The sequence below is a fragment of the Labeo rohita genome, chromosome 15 (assembly GCF_022985175.1).
Source record: "Labeo rohita strain BAU-BD-2019 chromosome 15, IGBB_LRoh.1.0, whole genome shotgun sequence".
NCBI lineage: Eukaryota > Metazoa > Chordata > Actinopteri > Cypriniformes > Cyprinidae > Labeo > Labeo rohita.
The window spans coordinates 22,242,821-22,260,020 of record NC_066883.1 but is presented as its reverse complement, the minus strand read 5'-3'; the positions used below and the strand labels follow the sequence as shown (position 1 = coordinate 22,260,020).

Sequence of the window (17,200 nt, the reverse complement as noted above, 5' to 3'; positions counted from 1 at the left end):
GGGGATTAAAATAAAATCTCGGCAGACTGATGACTAATGGGTAGAGTTTGAGCTAAAAGCACAGGGAGGTATTGAGTGCTCTTTGCAGGGGGGCACAGGGGCTGTCTGGTGAACAGGTTCAGTGGTGAGAGATGAGCCAAAAGCCATGTCTCAGACTGAGCAGCGGCAGACAGATCACAGGTCTAATAGGGAATCTATTACCTGTGGCATAAATAGATAATATACATACAGTACCAGTGAAAAGTACGTCATCAAATAACAAATAGAAGTATGGGAACTGTGGCCAAATTTTTTTTTAGATTATTTTTTTTGTCCATTCATGTTACAAAATAAATCAAATCAAATCAAATAAATAGGATTCACTGTACATAAGATACACTGTATATTTTAACTAACTTTTTTTTTTTAAATTAGAAATCAAATCATATTAATTCTGAAATATATTTTAGATTACTTTTCTCCATTCTCTGCAAAATAAACAAAAACTGAAATTAATTTAAACTACAATTTAGTTCTCTCTCTGGTCCTTTCATGCTCATAAATAAAATAAAATAAAATAAAATAAAATAAAATAAAATAAAATAAAATAAAAATAAAATAAAATAAAATAAAATAAAATAAAATAAAATAAAATAAAATAAAATAAAATAAAATAAAATAAAATAAAAACTACAATTTAATTAACTCTCTGGTCAATTCATGTTCATAATTTAAAATAAAATAAAATAAAATAAAATAAAATAAAATACAAAATTTTGTTCACTCTCTGGTCCTTTCATACTGCAATAAAATAAATAAAATAAGATTCATTGTATATTATTTCAAATAACTAAACAATTTGAAATCAAATCATATTAAATCTGAAATATATTTTCCTTCACTTTCTGGTAAATAAAAGAAAATTAAAATTACAATAAAGATAAAATAATAAAACTCAAATTAATTTAAATTACAGTTTAGTTCACTCTGGTCAATTCAGGCTCAAAAACATCCATTAAAGAAAAGAAAAAAGAAAAGAAAAGAAAAGAAAAGAAAAGAAAAGAAAAGAAAAGAAAAGAAAAGAAAAGAAAAGAAAAGAAAAGAAAAGAAAAGAAAAGAAAAGAAAAGAAAAAGAAAAAAGAAAATAAAATAAAATAAAATAAAACTCAAATTACTTTAAACTACAGTTTAGTTCATTCTGGTCAATTCATGCTCAAAAACAAGATAATAAAATAAAATACTTTTTTTAGTTTAGTAAATTCATTATTAGCAATTTGACACACTAAAATTTATATTTGTAAAACAACTGATAAAGCATTTAAGCATACGCCCTTTAGATCAAAGTATCTTTGAGGTCATGAGAAACCTATATTTAGTTAAATATGTCCAAATGTTTAACTGGTACCTGCATGTATATACACATGCTTCATACATATTTAAAATGTACATATATACATATAAACATCCATTTATATACACATTAAGACATTACAGGTCTTTGTAGACTCAATAACAGAAGCGGGGTCAGTGATAGGACAGGATGCCACTGATAGAGTCGTCACTCTGGGCCCTGATTAAAGCCTTTATTGCCCTGTCACCAGAGCAGAGCCGAGATTAAGGGGAAAAAGATGTGTACTACAGCCCCATTAATCAACAACACAGCTCTCTGCCCTGAGCACTGTCATAATCAATTACATGGAAGAGCAGCTCATGAAGGAGGAGCCAAACGGCGCTTGGAGAAACAACACACTCACAAACACACACGCATAAAAGGACACTCACCCTTCTCTCATCGGTTACGATGTAGTTCCTCCCATGCTTCTTCGTCAAGTGGGGAGTCAGCACATCAAAGCGGCGGCGGAACTCCGAAAACACCAAATGATCGGGATAACCTTGAGGAAAGGGAGAGCCAAACGACAGAAGCGTTACGGGAGAATGACATGTGTGATTCTGGAAAGCTACAGGCTCTGTGAAGGTTCAGCAGAGAGCAATGATGAGGGCATTGGTCAGTCGCTTATCTTAAGAACTTTCTGCTTACTCAGGGCTTCAGGCTGAAATGTGGAAAAACATTTTCCGGTGACATTTTGCTGATTTCACCACAATGTTTTCAAAAAAAAAAAAAAAACACAACAAAATAAGAACATGAACGTCTCCGAGAATAAAAAAAAAAAATGGCATCTAGAATATTACGTAGCGTTTGGCCACATAAGTCCAAAAGGTCAGCAAACCCTGCGAGAAAAATGCGATATTCGGAAAAGGAAAACTTGAACTTTTAAATCATTCCTCGCTTCATACATTTTTCTACATTCTCTTCAAAATAAAGGTCACAGATCGAGATCGCGGGTCGTTCGCCGTCTTTATCTTATGTTTTAAATGGCTTGCTTTTAAACTCTAACCTTGGCGGTAGATACGCAGGGCGTCGAGCAGTTTGGAGCCGCGCAGCTGCGCCCGGAGCAAGCACACATCCAGCTGCATGAGGCCGTTGTCGCAGCTTTCTCCGTGTGTCTCTATCTCTCCAGAGCGAGGTGAGGGTCCTCCAGACACCTTCAAATCCCCAGCCGAGGTCTCCGCTTTAGGCAGCAGACAGTGCACGAAGTGTACCCTGGACCGCCTCACTGTGTCTATCAGCGCATCCTATGGGAAAACATACAACATAGTCACAACAAAGTAAAAAAAAAAAAAAAAAAAAAAGCTATTTGGCCAGATAATGAGATTTTCTCATGTAAGGACCTGTACTAATGGGTCACAATTAGTGGTGATATTTGGCATTTTTTAAATTATCTGGGGATATGTTTTTTTTCTGTTTGGCTGAAAAGTGGAAGCGGTTTATTTTATTTTACAGGTTTATTTTTTTTATTTTACAGTTTTATTTTTTTTATTTATTTATTTTTTCATATTGTTTCATTTTAGAATTATTTACTTCTAATTTGGCAAATATTATGTAAAATAAATATTAAAAATAGTACATTTAATTGCATTATGTGTTACTTATTTTTAAATAGGACATTGCCTACCCTGCTCTGAGATATTCCGCTGGCTAAAATAAAATAAAATAAAATAAAAATAAAATAAAATTCACTCTCTGGTCATGCTCAAATTAAACTGCATTAAAATTAAATTAAATTAAATTAAATTAAGTTAAAAAATATAAAAAAATAAAATAAAATAAAATAAAATAAAATAAAATAAAATAAAATAAAATAAAATAAAATAAAATAAAATACAATACAATACAATACAATACAATACAATACAACACAATACAATACAATACAATTCACTATACACATTCATACTCATAAATAAAATAAAATAAAATAAAACTACAATTTAATTCACTCTGTGGTCCATTCATGCTCATAAAATTAAAAATATATAAAATAAAATAAAATAACAAATACAAAACAACTACAATTTAATTCACTATCTGGTCCATTCATGCTCATAAAATAAAATAAAATATTAAAATAAAATAATAATAATTATTATTATTATTATTATTATTATTATTATCATCATCATCATCATTATCATCACCATTTGATACATTACCATTTATTTTTGTCAAGAAGCTAATAAAGCATTTAAGCATATGCCTTTAGATCAAAGATTCTTTCAGGTCATGAGAAACCTATGTTCAGTTAGATATAAAAAGTTCAGTCAATAGATAAAAATCCAAATGTTTCACTGCTACTGTATATACAAACATATGTAATGTATATATTTAAAATGTAAAAATGGTGCTCTAATCAGCATGCTGAGTTTTAGCTCTAGGATCTTTAAAAACACATCTTGAGCCCTGCATTTTCTACTCCAGTCAAGGAGGTCCATAATAAGGTTTTACTCCATTGCACTCTGTCTAGTGGTTTGAATGCACTAGTATATTAGTATACTGTATGTAGTTTTCACATTTGAAGTACTCACCACTTGCAGTTTAATCTGAATGCAGAGAGACTTCTTTTTAACAGCAGCCACACCAGTGGTAAAGGTCTTTCTCATGCTTGTGGCCCTGCGCAGGGCCAGCTGTGATCCGCCCTCAAGCCCAGCAATAGAGCCTGACAAAACTGTGGCTCCCCCTGAACGCCCCATAAACAAGCCACTGATATTCTTCCTGCAGAGAGGACCAGAGAATACACCAAATGAGCTGGATCATTTAACGCCTCCACAAGCAAATTATGCAACATTTGAAACAAGCAAAAATGTTGCCATTACACATAATCATCAGCAGTTGCTTTTTCAGTAACAAGTAACATTAGCTTCCCCAAACAGTAAAAGTATAGTAGATATTAATTTGACCAAAACACTCCAAGCAGCTGCAAAAAAATCCAGATAAATTCTAAAAATTAAAAAGAAAAGTAGTATTACTATTGTAATAATACCATTGTCCTGTTTAATGCAAAATAGTACTTATATTATTATTATTGTTATAAACATTAAATAAAAAAAAATTGGGTGAGTGTCCTTATTCTGCTGATTAATCAAGGAAAATTAAAATCAATAAATATTACAATTTCTTGGCTGACTTAATTTGTCTTCTTTTAAACATTAAACCAGGGCTGTCACTAACGCTTACTCTGGTAATCGACTTATTGGTTGATTACTCTACTGATTAATCAAGGAAAATTAAATCAATAAATATTAAAATTTCTTGACTATCTTAATTTCCTCATCTTTTAAACACTAAACTAGGGCTGTCACTTACGATTATTTTGGTAAGCGAGTAATCAGTCGATTGTTTTGACGATTAATCATGGAAAATTAAATGAATAAATATTACAATTTCTTGTCCGTCTTAATTTCCCTTCTGTCACTAACGATTATTTTGATAATCTACTAATTGGTCGTTTATTCTGACTATTAATCAAGAAAAATTAAAATCAATAAATTTACACTTTCTTGGCTGTCTTAATTTCTCTTCTTTAAAATTAAACTAGAGCTGTCACTAATGATTATTTTGGTACTCGAATAATTGGTCTATTATTCTGCCGATTAACCGAGGAAAATTAAATTAATAAATATCACAGTTTCTTGGCTGTCTTAATCGCTCTTCTTTTGAACATTAAACTAGCCCTAGTTTAATGTTTAAACGAGGAGAAATTAACATATCACTATCGATTATTTTAGTAATCAAGTAATCTATTGATTATTCTGTCGATTAATCGAGGAATCTGATTTTTTTTTTTGTGCTAATAAAGAAAGACCCAAACGAAAAACAGACTTTAATATGACATAAAATACATATATAATATCAATATAATAATTGGTTCAAACAAAATATCAAACGCAAGTACAATTTACATGAGGATCTTACTTCTGAGAGTCCTGCAGTAAAATGGCGGCATTCTGAGAGGCAGGATTCTGCTTGGCATGGCTCAACCAGCCCCGAGCATCATACTCCACCCAGTCAGTCCCATGGCTGTGACCCAACAGGAAGTGATGTGCCTTTTCACTCTTCAGCAGCAGGGCGGGTCCTGAGGGATGCATTGAGCACATGAGGTTGCAAGACTTTTTTTCATACATAAACGTCTGTGTTATAGTGTATGCGTGGGTGGGCATGTGGGAGGTATATTGTGTTCTAACCTTTGCTCTCTCCGTCCACAGGGCTGTAATAACTGAAGAGTCTCTCCAGCAGAGTTTCCTCCGAGCCCCCGGGCTGCAGAGCTTCTTCCTCCATCAGCCACAGCAGGCCCCTCGCCTCATCTGTCCTGGCCAGAGTCCGTACCTGAATCGCATGGATATGCGAAAACACTTTATTGTCTAACCATAGACAGGGGTCTGTAATATAAACTGGGAAGCTGGGGATGTGACTGATTTAAATCCCGGACGAGCCCCCAATTTTACTGATTCAAATCCCGGGAGAGTCCCTAACTTAACCACACTTCCTAATGTTAAACCCTGTAAAGCCTGACATATAAATGAAGTCAGAAAAATCAAATCTTAGTTTTATAATCAAAGCTCTGTAGATTTGATTGACTTTTCTATGAATCAACAGTGCGACTAACAAGACGTCGGACCCTAATGCGCACGCTGCGTTGTGGCTATAACAAGCTCAATCTCCCTCAAGAATTTTGTTTACCCCGCAATTCAAGCCTCTTTCATTCATCAAGACTGTGCATTGTTTAATTTACTTTTCATTTCATATTTCGATAATGACCTCAAACACAACATTAGTCATTACATGAAAGCAATTACTATCCTTTATAGAATAAAAGAGAGGAGGAGAAAACGAGGGGAAAAAAGATGAGCTATTAGTCTTGGGCTCCTCATTAAAGGCCTGTATTAAGTAAGAGCTCCGGGGCAGTCAGGCAGGCATTTTTAAACCTTACACTCTGGCTGTCTACTTAAGCAATTAATACCAGTAATGGCTTCTCCCTTGTTCTGCATTACCGCACTGACACTTTGCAGGCTGCTGAATAACTGCGGATGAGACCGGTGCGGAAAAGAACTTACAGCAATTACTTCAGCTTATGAATATGCTCAGAATATGTCTTTAAATATTACTTTTCACACTGATGAGACCGTCGTCACTATGCCTCAGTACTATTTCCATCAGGCACAGATTGGCTAATTAACTCGTCAAGGTTGTTTTAACGAGTGCTTTCAATTACTTAATTTTTAAAGTGCTCATTTGACAATTTATGAATTTCTTTCAAAACTTCAGCAAATTGAAAAGCAGAGAAAGACTTAAAAGATTACATGACTACACAGGCATTTGTGTTTATTCAAGTCGCAAACTGTAATTGGTGATCGTGACCACTGGAGGCACTCAAAACGCTTCACATTGATACTCAAAGGAGCTTGTCAAAAATAATATCACTCTCATCGTCTTTGCAATCAGTCACGTATCACTAACACATTCTAATCTAAAATCTAAAATATAATTTTAAAGCCGAGGATGCCTGTTTGTATCTATTAATTTAATCGGAAGTAAAGATGGTTACCTGAGATACTGATGGAAATTGGTTATTGCAATGAAGAGGCAAACTCCTCAAAGTTTTTTCTTTTTTTTAAATCAAATGTAAATTCATTTTGGGATAGTCACATTTTCTTGGTTAAATTAACATTACTTACACTATCAGAAAAAGAAAACACAATTCTATTTTAGATATTCACATTAACAGTGTTCAATATTCTATTTATTAAAGGCAAATATGAATCTCATCAAGTTAGTGTTTTTAAAAATTGTACATTTATTCCAAAATAATAACTCAAGGCAGTAACAATTTAAACAACATATTTTATTTCTGAACTCTGAACTATTTTTGAATTTTTTAGATCATCAGTCATCAAAGCTCTGTAAATATTGGTCACAGACACTGAGATTTACTTTCATTTAATTTCACCAAGCTAATTACTCACTAAAAATTCCCCCAGATCATGTTTTCATGACATTTTAAGGCTTATTTTGACATAACAAAGTGGTTATATCTAAATGTGAGAGTTGTTTACTTTTTTATTAGTCTTCCCATGAACACCAATATATTGTTCTTTCAGACTGATTTGCGAATGTAGAATGCCACAAACACAAGAGGCGGGATTTATCGCATGAACCAATCACAGCCAAATATAACCAGTCACATCCAATCATATCACGACGGAGGCATTGCCTCCTCTCATGACTTTTCCCCATTCATTCTCAATTACCCCCCACCAAACTCACCACATGCTTCATGGGTCTGTTAAAACTCAATGGGCTCAGGGGAGGCAAGAGAGATGCGGATTCCCACTGTAACTTTACCTGCTGGTGTCACTGTTGGACAATGTTTGTTTAGAAAAAAAATGATTTATACACTTTTTAATGTTATATTTTGTAAAACTGGTGTTATTTTGAGGAAACACTGCCTTCCTTGCCTCCTCAGAGGAAACGCCCCGATATACATTTATGCAAAATGCTGTCAAAACAATAGTTCCACAATGTCAAATCTAAGGTATAAATAATATCTGAGCTAAAAATCTCCATAGACCCTCATACATGTCTCTGATTCCAATATGTTTCAAGTTTAACAGGGCATGATCCTGACACATTTTGTGACAGAGACAATGTCACCAAAAGAGCTTTCATTAACAAAGATGCTGAACGTTGTGCCTTCGGAAGAGGGAAGGGCGCTTCCCACTCAATACCCACCCACACACACATACAGAGAAAAAGAACAGCCTCTCCAGTCTCATTAACATCCCAGAAAGCCACGTTCTTGATACGCCGTTCCTGCAACAACTGGCTAGATACGACAATATAATAACTTGTCACCACAGATAACATTTTTAAGGTTGAGTTTGCGCTCAAATGACAAACTAAAGGACACAAAAGTCATCGACTACAACTTTCAAGCAGTCAAACTGAATTTTTCCCCAGCGTCGTGAGAGACGAGGGAAAACTCAGTGATTCAAGTCACTGCTGAAACTGAAAAGCACACATTCTCCAGATAAGGCCCCTTTGGGGACAAGCTGGGATGCACTACAAAAACCTGAAGAGGAAAGAAGAGATGAGGGGAGGAAAAAGAGTTGCTTACCAATGCTTGAGTGGAGGCTTGGTCTATAGCTGATACAGACAGTGATGTACTGGACTCTATGTCATCTAATGCAAGCTCTATGTTTTCCTAAACAGGGACAGAGGGAGTATTAGTCAGCTTTGATTTCAAACTGATTTTGGGTTAAAGGCTTCTACTTTTTTTATGTGTCTAAAACAATATTTCTATTGTTCTATGATTTTACAGCCTTGTGGCCAAATAAAAAAACAAGTAAGAGGCTTAGAATCAGAATCAATCAAAACTCAAGCATGAAAATTGATCATTTCAAGACTTTTGATTAAAGGTGCTGTAAGCGATTTGTACGGAACAGCAGTCAGATGTCTCGCTCAATTCGGTTGCCTGTCTCAATAACAGCCCTAGGTTCTATGAACTGGCAAAAATATATGAGCACTGGCCAATCACAGGCATTTTCTGCCTGTCAATCATCTTAAATAATCACATGGAAGCACGGCACGGTAGTTGAAGTGGATCGTTCGGATTAAACACAATACTGAGAAGTTATAACTTCTTGTGTCACAATTCTCAAGAATAACGTCTTAGATGCATTAAAAGTGGGGGGTGAAAACTTTTGCAATTTGAAGATCAGTGTAATTTAACTTATTTTGTCTTCTAGGGAACATGTAAGTAGCTTTTGAAGGGAAGTATTAAATGAAAAAATATGATATTTAGGCTAAATGTACACATACTCATTCCATTCAAAAGTTTACACCCCTGAATCTTAATGCATTGTTTTTTTTTCTTCTAAAACATCAGTGAATGTCTGAACCTACTGTAATAGTTACATATGAGTCCCACAATTGTCCTCAGTGTGAACAGATGGATCCCAAAATCATACAGTCATTGTTGGAAAGATGACTGTATGACTTACATAAGTACATAAAAATGCTGAAAAACCAAAGAATCTGTGGGACCTAAAAGAAGTTTCTGAAGAACAGCAGGCAATTTAACTGTTCAGGACAAACAAGGTACTCATGAAAACTATATAAAAAAAAACAAGGTGTATGTAAACTTTTGACTTCAACTGTATCTATTTTTAGAAGAGAATTTTAATTTAATGCTGACTTGAAGTCTGTAGGGAGTTCCAGAACATCGCTTACAGCACCTTTATCTCTATGACTGATCTTTAATTTTCTCGTGTACTTAGCTTGATTATTGATTTTATTAACAAGGCAAGCACATTTGATTATGACAGCTTAGACAAATATGTTAAATCTGCATAATTAAATTTGAGGTTATAATAAAATCAACATTGATTTAACTCAGCTAGACACAGCTCTAATGAATTGAGCCTGAATTGAACTTAGTTGTAACGGAGTAGATTGCTGCACCTCCTTGTAGCGCTCTAGCTCCTGTACGAAGGTGCGTTCGTGGAAAAGCGTTTGGAGACGTTCTTGGGTATAGTTGTGGCACAGCTCCTCAAAGGTGGCGCCACGGTCCCGCTTGGCAAACTTTGGGTTTTGGAATCCCGGCGTGTCCACAATAAGCAAAGAGCACAGGGAATGCTGACTTGACTTCAGGGCTCTAAACAAGCACAAACAAACAACATATACACATTTAATATAGGTTATCAAACAATACAGACTTTACATGCGCCTTTACGGTGCACATATTTAAGACATACTGCTGCATTAATAGCATATATAATAACCAATAGCGGATCTATACAGGTGGAGCTGGGGAAGTGGAGGGTTTCGGGGTAACTCTGAAAGCGCGTTGCAAAATGCATGAATGCTAACCAGTAATTTAAGTGTAAAGCAGGAGGCTCATTGGCTGTGTGTGCAACATGAATCAATCAGCTTGTACCAAGTAATTTAACGCTGTAAATATAATAATTTTGTGTTAAAGACACCATCTAGAGTTTCATGACAGAACAGGCATTTTGTTTTACAATGTATCATCAATAATCCATTAAAAATACAAAAAAACTAACATTTGAACAGCCTCATTGTCCCCAAACGTTTTGTATTTTTGAAAGCAACTTTCAAATAGGTCTCCCTGTTTGCCACTGGTTGATCAGACAGATGACGTTGGTTGAAAATGAACCAGGTCACATATATCTTAGCACAAAAATCAAAAGAAAATGAATGTTCTGACCATAAGAGGTAACAAACATTACCGGTTAACAAGTGAGATGACCAGAGTAAAGAGTTCAGAGTAGAGTCCAGCACCCATGGCCTCCAGACACTCCAGAGCTGTGATCTTTGGTGCTGCAAGTCAAAACATAAATTTTAATACTACCGCCAAAGCCAGCAAACACAATTCCTTTGTATAAGAGGTCTTGTATTATGCAAGATCTTACCCGAGTTGTCTCCTGTACCAACATCATCTGGTCCCTGGCGGAATGAGGTGGATCTCTGTAAGGTTCCTTTGGGCTGGTGTTTGAAGATCGCAGACGAGAGCTCTTCTAGAGTGCAACCCAAGAGGTAAGCCGCCTTCTGGGCCCACTCGTGACGTGCAAATTGCTTCCGGCCCGCTGTGAGATGCACAGAGACAGTGTAAATACCATGCCGAATGAAGCAACACTAATGACTGTGGGGCTCTTATGGTCTCCGAGAAAAGTCTTATGCAATTCCGCTGATCATATCATTTATGTGCAATCATATTAGCTTTTAAAATTTTAGATTCACTTTTAACCAAATACCAAAACAGTTCGGAAGAAAAACAGCAGTGGTTTTCATCTGGTGGATTAAAGTAGCCTGCAGGTTTGTTCGGGTCATGGAGGATAAAATACAACTAACTGTATGATTGTGATTATGTCTCTAGAATATCAATCTTGAAGAGAGGAGAATCACTTTCCTATGGAAGCCCATTTCCACCACTGAATTCTCTCACAATTCTAACTTTTTTCTTTAGAACTTAGAGACATAAACTCGCAATTGTGAGTTATAAAGTCAGAATTACGTGATATAAACTTACAACTGCAAGTTATAAAGTCAGAGACTTTTTTCCTTAAAATTACATGATATAAATTCACGATTCTGACTTTTTTCACACAAATTCAAGTTTGTATCTCTCAATTTTTTTTCTTGCAATTCTGACTTTTTTTCTCAGAATTGAGATATAAACTCACAATTAGTAACAAAAAGTCAGAATTGAGTGATATGAACTTAATTGTGAGTTATAAAGTCAGAACTGTAAGATAAAAACTCGTAATTCCTGATTTTTTTTCTCAGAACTGATATAAACTCAATTGCAAGTTATAAAGTCAGAATTGCGTGATATAAACTCACAATTGCAAGCAAAAGTCGGAATTGCAAAATAAGAACTCATAATTTTGACATTTTTCTCGCAAATGGAAGTTTCTATCTCGCAATTCTGACTTTTTTCACTGAATTGTAAGTTATAAAATCACAACTGAAAGTTAAAGTCAAAATTGTGAGAGAAAAACTCTAAATATAAACTCACAATTGCGAGAAAAAAATCAGAATTGCAAAATAAGAACTCATAATTCGGACTTTTTTCTCGCAAATGCAAATTTGTATCTCACAATTTTGAGTTTTTTCTTGCAATTAAGAGTTTCTCTCTTGCAGTTCAAACTTTTTTCTCTGAACTGTGAGATATAAACTCGCAATTGCAAGTTATGAAGTCAGAATTGCGTTTTATAAACTGACAATTGCACGAAATAAAGGGTTGACGCTGATTTTTACCTCACAAATGCAAGTTTATATCTCACAATTTTAACTTTTTTCGATTGCAAGTTATAAAGTCCAATTCTGATGGGATAAAAAAGACTGATATGTTCTCAGAATTGCAAGTTCATATCTCACAATTCTAAATTAACTCACAATTCCACGTTACAAAGTCAGAATTGCAAAATATAAACTCACAAAAAAAGTCACAATTCTGAGTTTATATCTCGCAATTCTGACTTTATTTCTCAGAATTGCAAGTTTATATCTCAATTCTGAAAAAAGTCAAGATGTAAACTTGCAACTGTGAGAAAAAAAGGCTGAATTGTGAGAAAAAGTCACAATTACCTCTTATTTTTGTATTCACCAGTCTTCCATACTTTCCATATATTTTGTTATTCAAATTTGTCATCCAGTCAATCACTGGTATTTTCATGCAAATCCATCTGTTACTTGGTAAAGATTGCCAAATTAAACAGATGCCATGGACAAGCTGTGTAACATGTCGTCATCCTCAAAAAAAATCATGAACAAAACTATGGAATGTAAAAGAAAATATTTTTTGTGCAACATGCTATTTTGGTACCACATTGTTGACATTTGATGTAAATTCTAACAACCACTGCTGAAAACCACTGACTACTGACAACTCTCACTTTCAGAACTGTCAAAATTGGTCTGATGATGTCTGAGTTTTAATGTTTAGACATCACAGATAACATGTCAGCTTTTTAAAAATCTTTTGAAGGATTTTCAATTGTTTCCAGCGGATATTGCGGATCCGACTGACCTCCGGGCAAACCACAGAGTCTTACACAGGAAGAGTGACACACAAGCTGCAGTGAAGTTGCCGCAACCAGAAGAGGTCGCATAGAGAGAGACGGAAAACAACGCAGGCCTCTGGTGGAATAGATGAACGCCAAAAATAAACAAGAACTGAGAGCGAACAGGCTTTTTATTTGTGTTTGCGTCTTAACAACAGAAAAGCACCGCAGAAATGAAAAGTCTACAACATGGAGAAACATCAGAGAGCCTGAGCTTTATAAGACAACAAAGTTACGACGCTCCCCTCCCTCACCCTCTCATATTCCCACCAAAGTTTTATCTAAGCGTCGAGACTAAGACATGGTTATAAACCTCTGAAAGAAAAGAAGCCCAGCAGAGAAATAAAAAAAAAAAGAAAGAAATGAAGACAATAAGAATGCAAATGGAAATGTCTGGCAACTACGATAACAGCATAAAAACCACACACACATACACAAATGAGGTGTTTGCTTGTTGTGCTGATATATAATATTCATGCTCTTTACCTTCATCAGCCTCTGCTTTGTAACAGCATGCAACATGCAAGTAGAGAAGAAGAGGTTAGAACATGACAGACATTGTTCAGTATTGTACAAACAGGGAACCAAAAATGCAATCGTTAGCACACAAACTCTCACATATTCACATATTATTGGCTCTTCCATGCGTTTTCATTAAGCATTTCCATTGCACATTAGTTGTCAATGAGCAATTAGTAGCTTTTCCAATTGGATTAGCGCTGTCAAATCGATTAATCGCGATTAATCGCATCCAAAATAAAAGTTTGTTTATATAATATACGTGCGTGTAGTTATATGTATATAAACAGACCCATATCTAAGAAATACTTACATTTATACATATATTCATATTATTTATATTCTATATAAATTAGTGCTGTCAAACGATTAATTGCGATTAATCACATCCAAAACAAGTTTTTGTTTACATAAGATACATGTGTGTAATGTGTATATTTATTGTGTGTATATATGCAAATACACACACGTACAATATGTATTTCGTAAATATTTAAATGTATATACATGTATATATTTATATTTAATTAATTTATATTATACATAAATATATTTAATATATAAACGTAACATTTTTCTTAAATATATACATGCATGTGTGTGTATTTATATATACATAATAAATATACACAGTACACACATATATATATGTAAACAAAAACTTATTTTGGATGCGATTAATCGCGATTAATCATTTGACAGCACTAATATATATATATATATATATATATATATATATATATATATATTAATAAATATTACATATATTTCTAAAATATATACATGCACATGTGCATATTTTTATATACATATAAATACAAATATATTATGTAAACAAACTGTTATTTTGAATGCGATTAATCGTGATTAATCAATTTGACAGCACTAAACAGTATATATCAGGACTAGTAATAAATATAAATAATATAATATTATATATATATATATATATATATATATATATATATATACATATACACACACACACACACACACACACACACACACACACACATATATATATATATATATATATATATATATGTAAATAATATAAATATATATATATATATATATAAACATATCATGATTTTCTTTTTTGTACATTAATTTTGTAAATTATCTCCAAGTATATTTTTAAAAAGATATAAAAATACTAATAATAGTTCATTATTATTATAATTTTTCAAAGTGTATTTTCTTATCAGCAAACCCTTAAGAACTGAAATATATATACAGGTTTCACTGTATTTTTTGTTTTAGAAAATTGTGTAGAATAATACTGTATAATAATAATAATAATAACGGTGTACAATTGCTCATGCTTATTGTGTTTATTTAAGTTGCTTTGGGCAAAAACATCTGCTAAATTAATAAACGTAAATTATGCAAGTCTGTATTTACTGTTCTTTGTATTTTTTGATATCTTATTTATAAGTTTGGGGTCGGTAACATTTATCAGTGTTTTTTTAAGTCTCTTCAATTATGAAGTCTACATTTATTTGATCAAAAATACAGTAAAAACATTAATTTTGTAAAATATTATTACATTTTTAGACAGCAGTTTTATGAAGAAACATTTTTATTATTATCAAAGTTAAAAACAGTTGCTGCTTAATATTTTTTGTAAAAACTGATACTTTTTTTGTTTTTTCTGAATTTTCTGATGAATATAACGTTTAAAAAAAACATTTACATGAAATGTAAATTATTATAAAATGTCTTTACTGTCACTTCAATGCATCCTTGCTAAATAAAAGTATTTAAAAAAATCATACCGACCCCAAAGTTGATCAGTACTATATGTCAGCCTAGAAAACCTATTTTACACTTTTTACAAGTACTTGCCTGCACCAAGTAGAACAACAACCGATTTAACCAAGGTAAATACCTAGACAAAATACAATAAGGCAGAACAACACTGCCCCCTGCTGTACGGACAGCCAGGAACAACTGAGTGACACGAGACAAAGACATCTTTATATACATTGAATATACTGTCCTGAAGGTGAAATACATCGCTTAAAAAAGCTTTACCAGTTATGATGTTTGATATCATATAATGTTAGTCTTCAGTGCCAACTTAGGACACTGAAGCAGTATTAGTACCTCCTGTCAGAAAATAGACTTTCCTGCATTTGTCTAAGAGACACAGGGGAGGCATGCAGGTACAGGAATGAGTACCAGACTACAACGAACAGATCCACTGCAGATACTGAGCAATTCAGTGACAGTATATATATCAGCAACAAACTAGTACATATTACATACAATTCAAACAGACAGATGGATATGTATTCATATCCAAGCCCAGACAAATAATGATTTTTAAATAAATTCATAGAAGTTTAACTCACAAAAAGAGCAATCTTCCATGATGTTATAAGATAAGCACACACACAATTTGTATATTCCCAGCTATTTGTGAGTTTCCCATGACTGTGGACTCTAGAGACAGCATGTAGACAGTACAGTTTGGAGACTGGTGATTAAAAGGTTCATTAATACATCATCCTCCGTCTGCATGAGGGGGAAGTGATATCACAGACTGTGAATACTGAGCCATCCATCCTCATTAGAGCTAAAGAAACACACATATCTCTACACTCCTCAGCATCAAACTGTTTTCTGAACTGCTTGTCTCTCCTCTGTTTGAGCTCAGTAAGCAGACAGTAAGTCGGCCTTAATTAATAAAGTCTGTTTTGGCGCTTGTTAGGCGTTTTTAGCGTTTTATCTCATTAAGGCTGTTTTTGAAGCTTTCTGGTTCTGATGTGTAAAGAGAAAGCTGCTGTCGAATGCTTCTGTGAGCTAAATTAGCATGGAGACAGCAGTGTGGGGCTTAAAGGGGAAGACTTTCGAATCAAAGCAAGCAATTAAACTTTCTAAATACGCTTTGCAAAGGGTTTAATGCTGGGGTTACTGGTGATTTGGGTTTGCTTGAAAGTAAATCCTTGACACACCACATTGTCTGGGTGAGTGTTGCATTACCTTTTGTGGCCCCTGCAGCTCCAAGGTGGTATATGGCCCCAAGGATGAGCCAGAGAGCTTTCTGTTCATCAGAAGAGATGCCCAGCACCTTCATAGCTGCCTGCAGTTTGGTGAACTGTTGTGATGCCTTCTGCTTTTCCTCTGTCTGTATACACACATACACATACACACACAAAAGAAAGAATATTAGACGTGGAAAAACAAATGAAATAAATGAATATAAAATAAATAAAACATAATAAAACACAATAACATAAAACAAAACAAATAAAAAAAAATAAATAAAATAAAATAAAAATGTAATTATATGTAATTAATAAATTATAAAAAAAATATAATAAATAAAAAATAAAAAATAAAATAACAAAATAAAATATTAAATAAATTAAAATATTAAAGAAAAGAAAAGAAAAGAACAAATAAAAAAATCATAATCATAAAATAACAAAAAAAAGAAATGAAATAACATAAAAACACGTAAAATAAAATAACAAAATATTAAATAACAAATGTCATAAACATAAAATAAAATAAATAATAATAAATAATAAAATAAAATAAATAAAATAACACAATAACAAAATAAATAAAATAAAACAAAATTTAAATAAAATATAAAATTTTTTAAAAATAAATAAAATAAAACAAAATAGAAAATAAATAATTTAGAATAAAATAGCATAAAATGAAATGATAAAAAAATAAAAAATAAAAATAAAAAATATAAAATAAA

At 33.2% G+C, this 17,200-nt stretch overlaps 1 protein-coding gene across 18 annotated transcripts in view; it reads right to left on the bottom strand.

The window, feature by feature from the left end:
• myo18ab (myosin XVIIIA b) overlaps nt 1–17,200 on the bottom strand; it is a 145,887-nt gene that overhangs the window by 62,275 nt on the left and 66,412 nt on the right. For 13 of the 18 annotated variants that reach the window (XM_051129417.1, XM_051129418.1, XM_051129405.1 and 10 more), the window contains 11 exons: nt 16,468–16,612; nt 13,447–13,461; nt 10,807–10,980; nt 10,624–10,714; nt 9,836–10,028; nt 8,490–8,576; nt 5,560–5,701; nt 5,291–5,450; nt 3,904–4,090; nt 2,376–2,613; nt 1,762–1,871 (listed from right to left, as the gene is read on the bottom strand). In XM_051129417.1, the coding sequence (XP_050985374.1) occupies nt 1,762–1,871; nt 2,376–2,613; nt 3,904–4,090; nt 5,291–5,450; nt 5,560–5,701; nt 8,490–8,576; nt 9,836–10,028; nt 10,624–10,714; nt 10,807–10,980; nt 13,447–13,461; nt 16,468–16,612 (1,542 nt within the window). The remainder of the gene's footprint in view (nt 1–1,761; nt 1,872–2,375; nt 2,614–3,903; nt 4,091–5,290; nt 5,451–5,559; nt 5,702–8,489; nt 8,577–9,835; nt 10,029–10,623; nt 10,715–10,806; nt 10,981–13,446; nt 13,462–16,467; nt 16,613–17,200) is intronic. The other 5 variants (XM_051129419.1, XM_051129420.1, XM_051129407.1 and 2 more) reach the window with 2 other exon arrangements.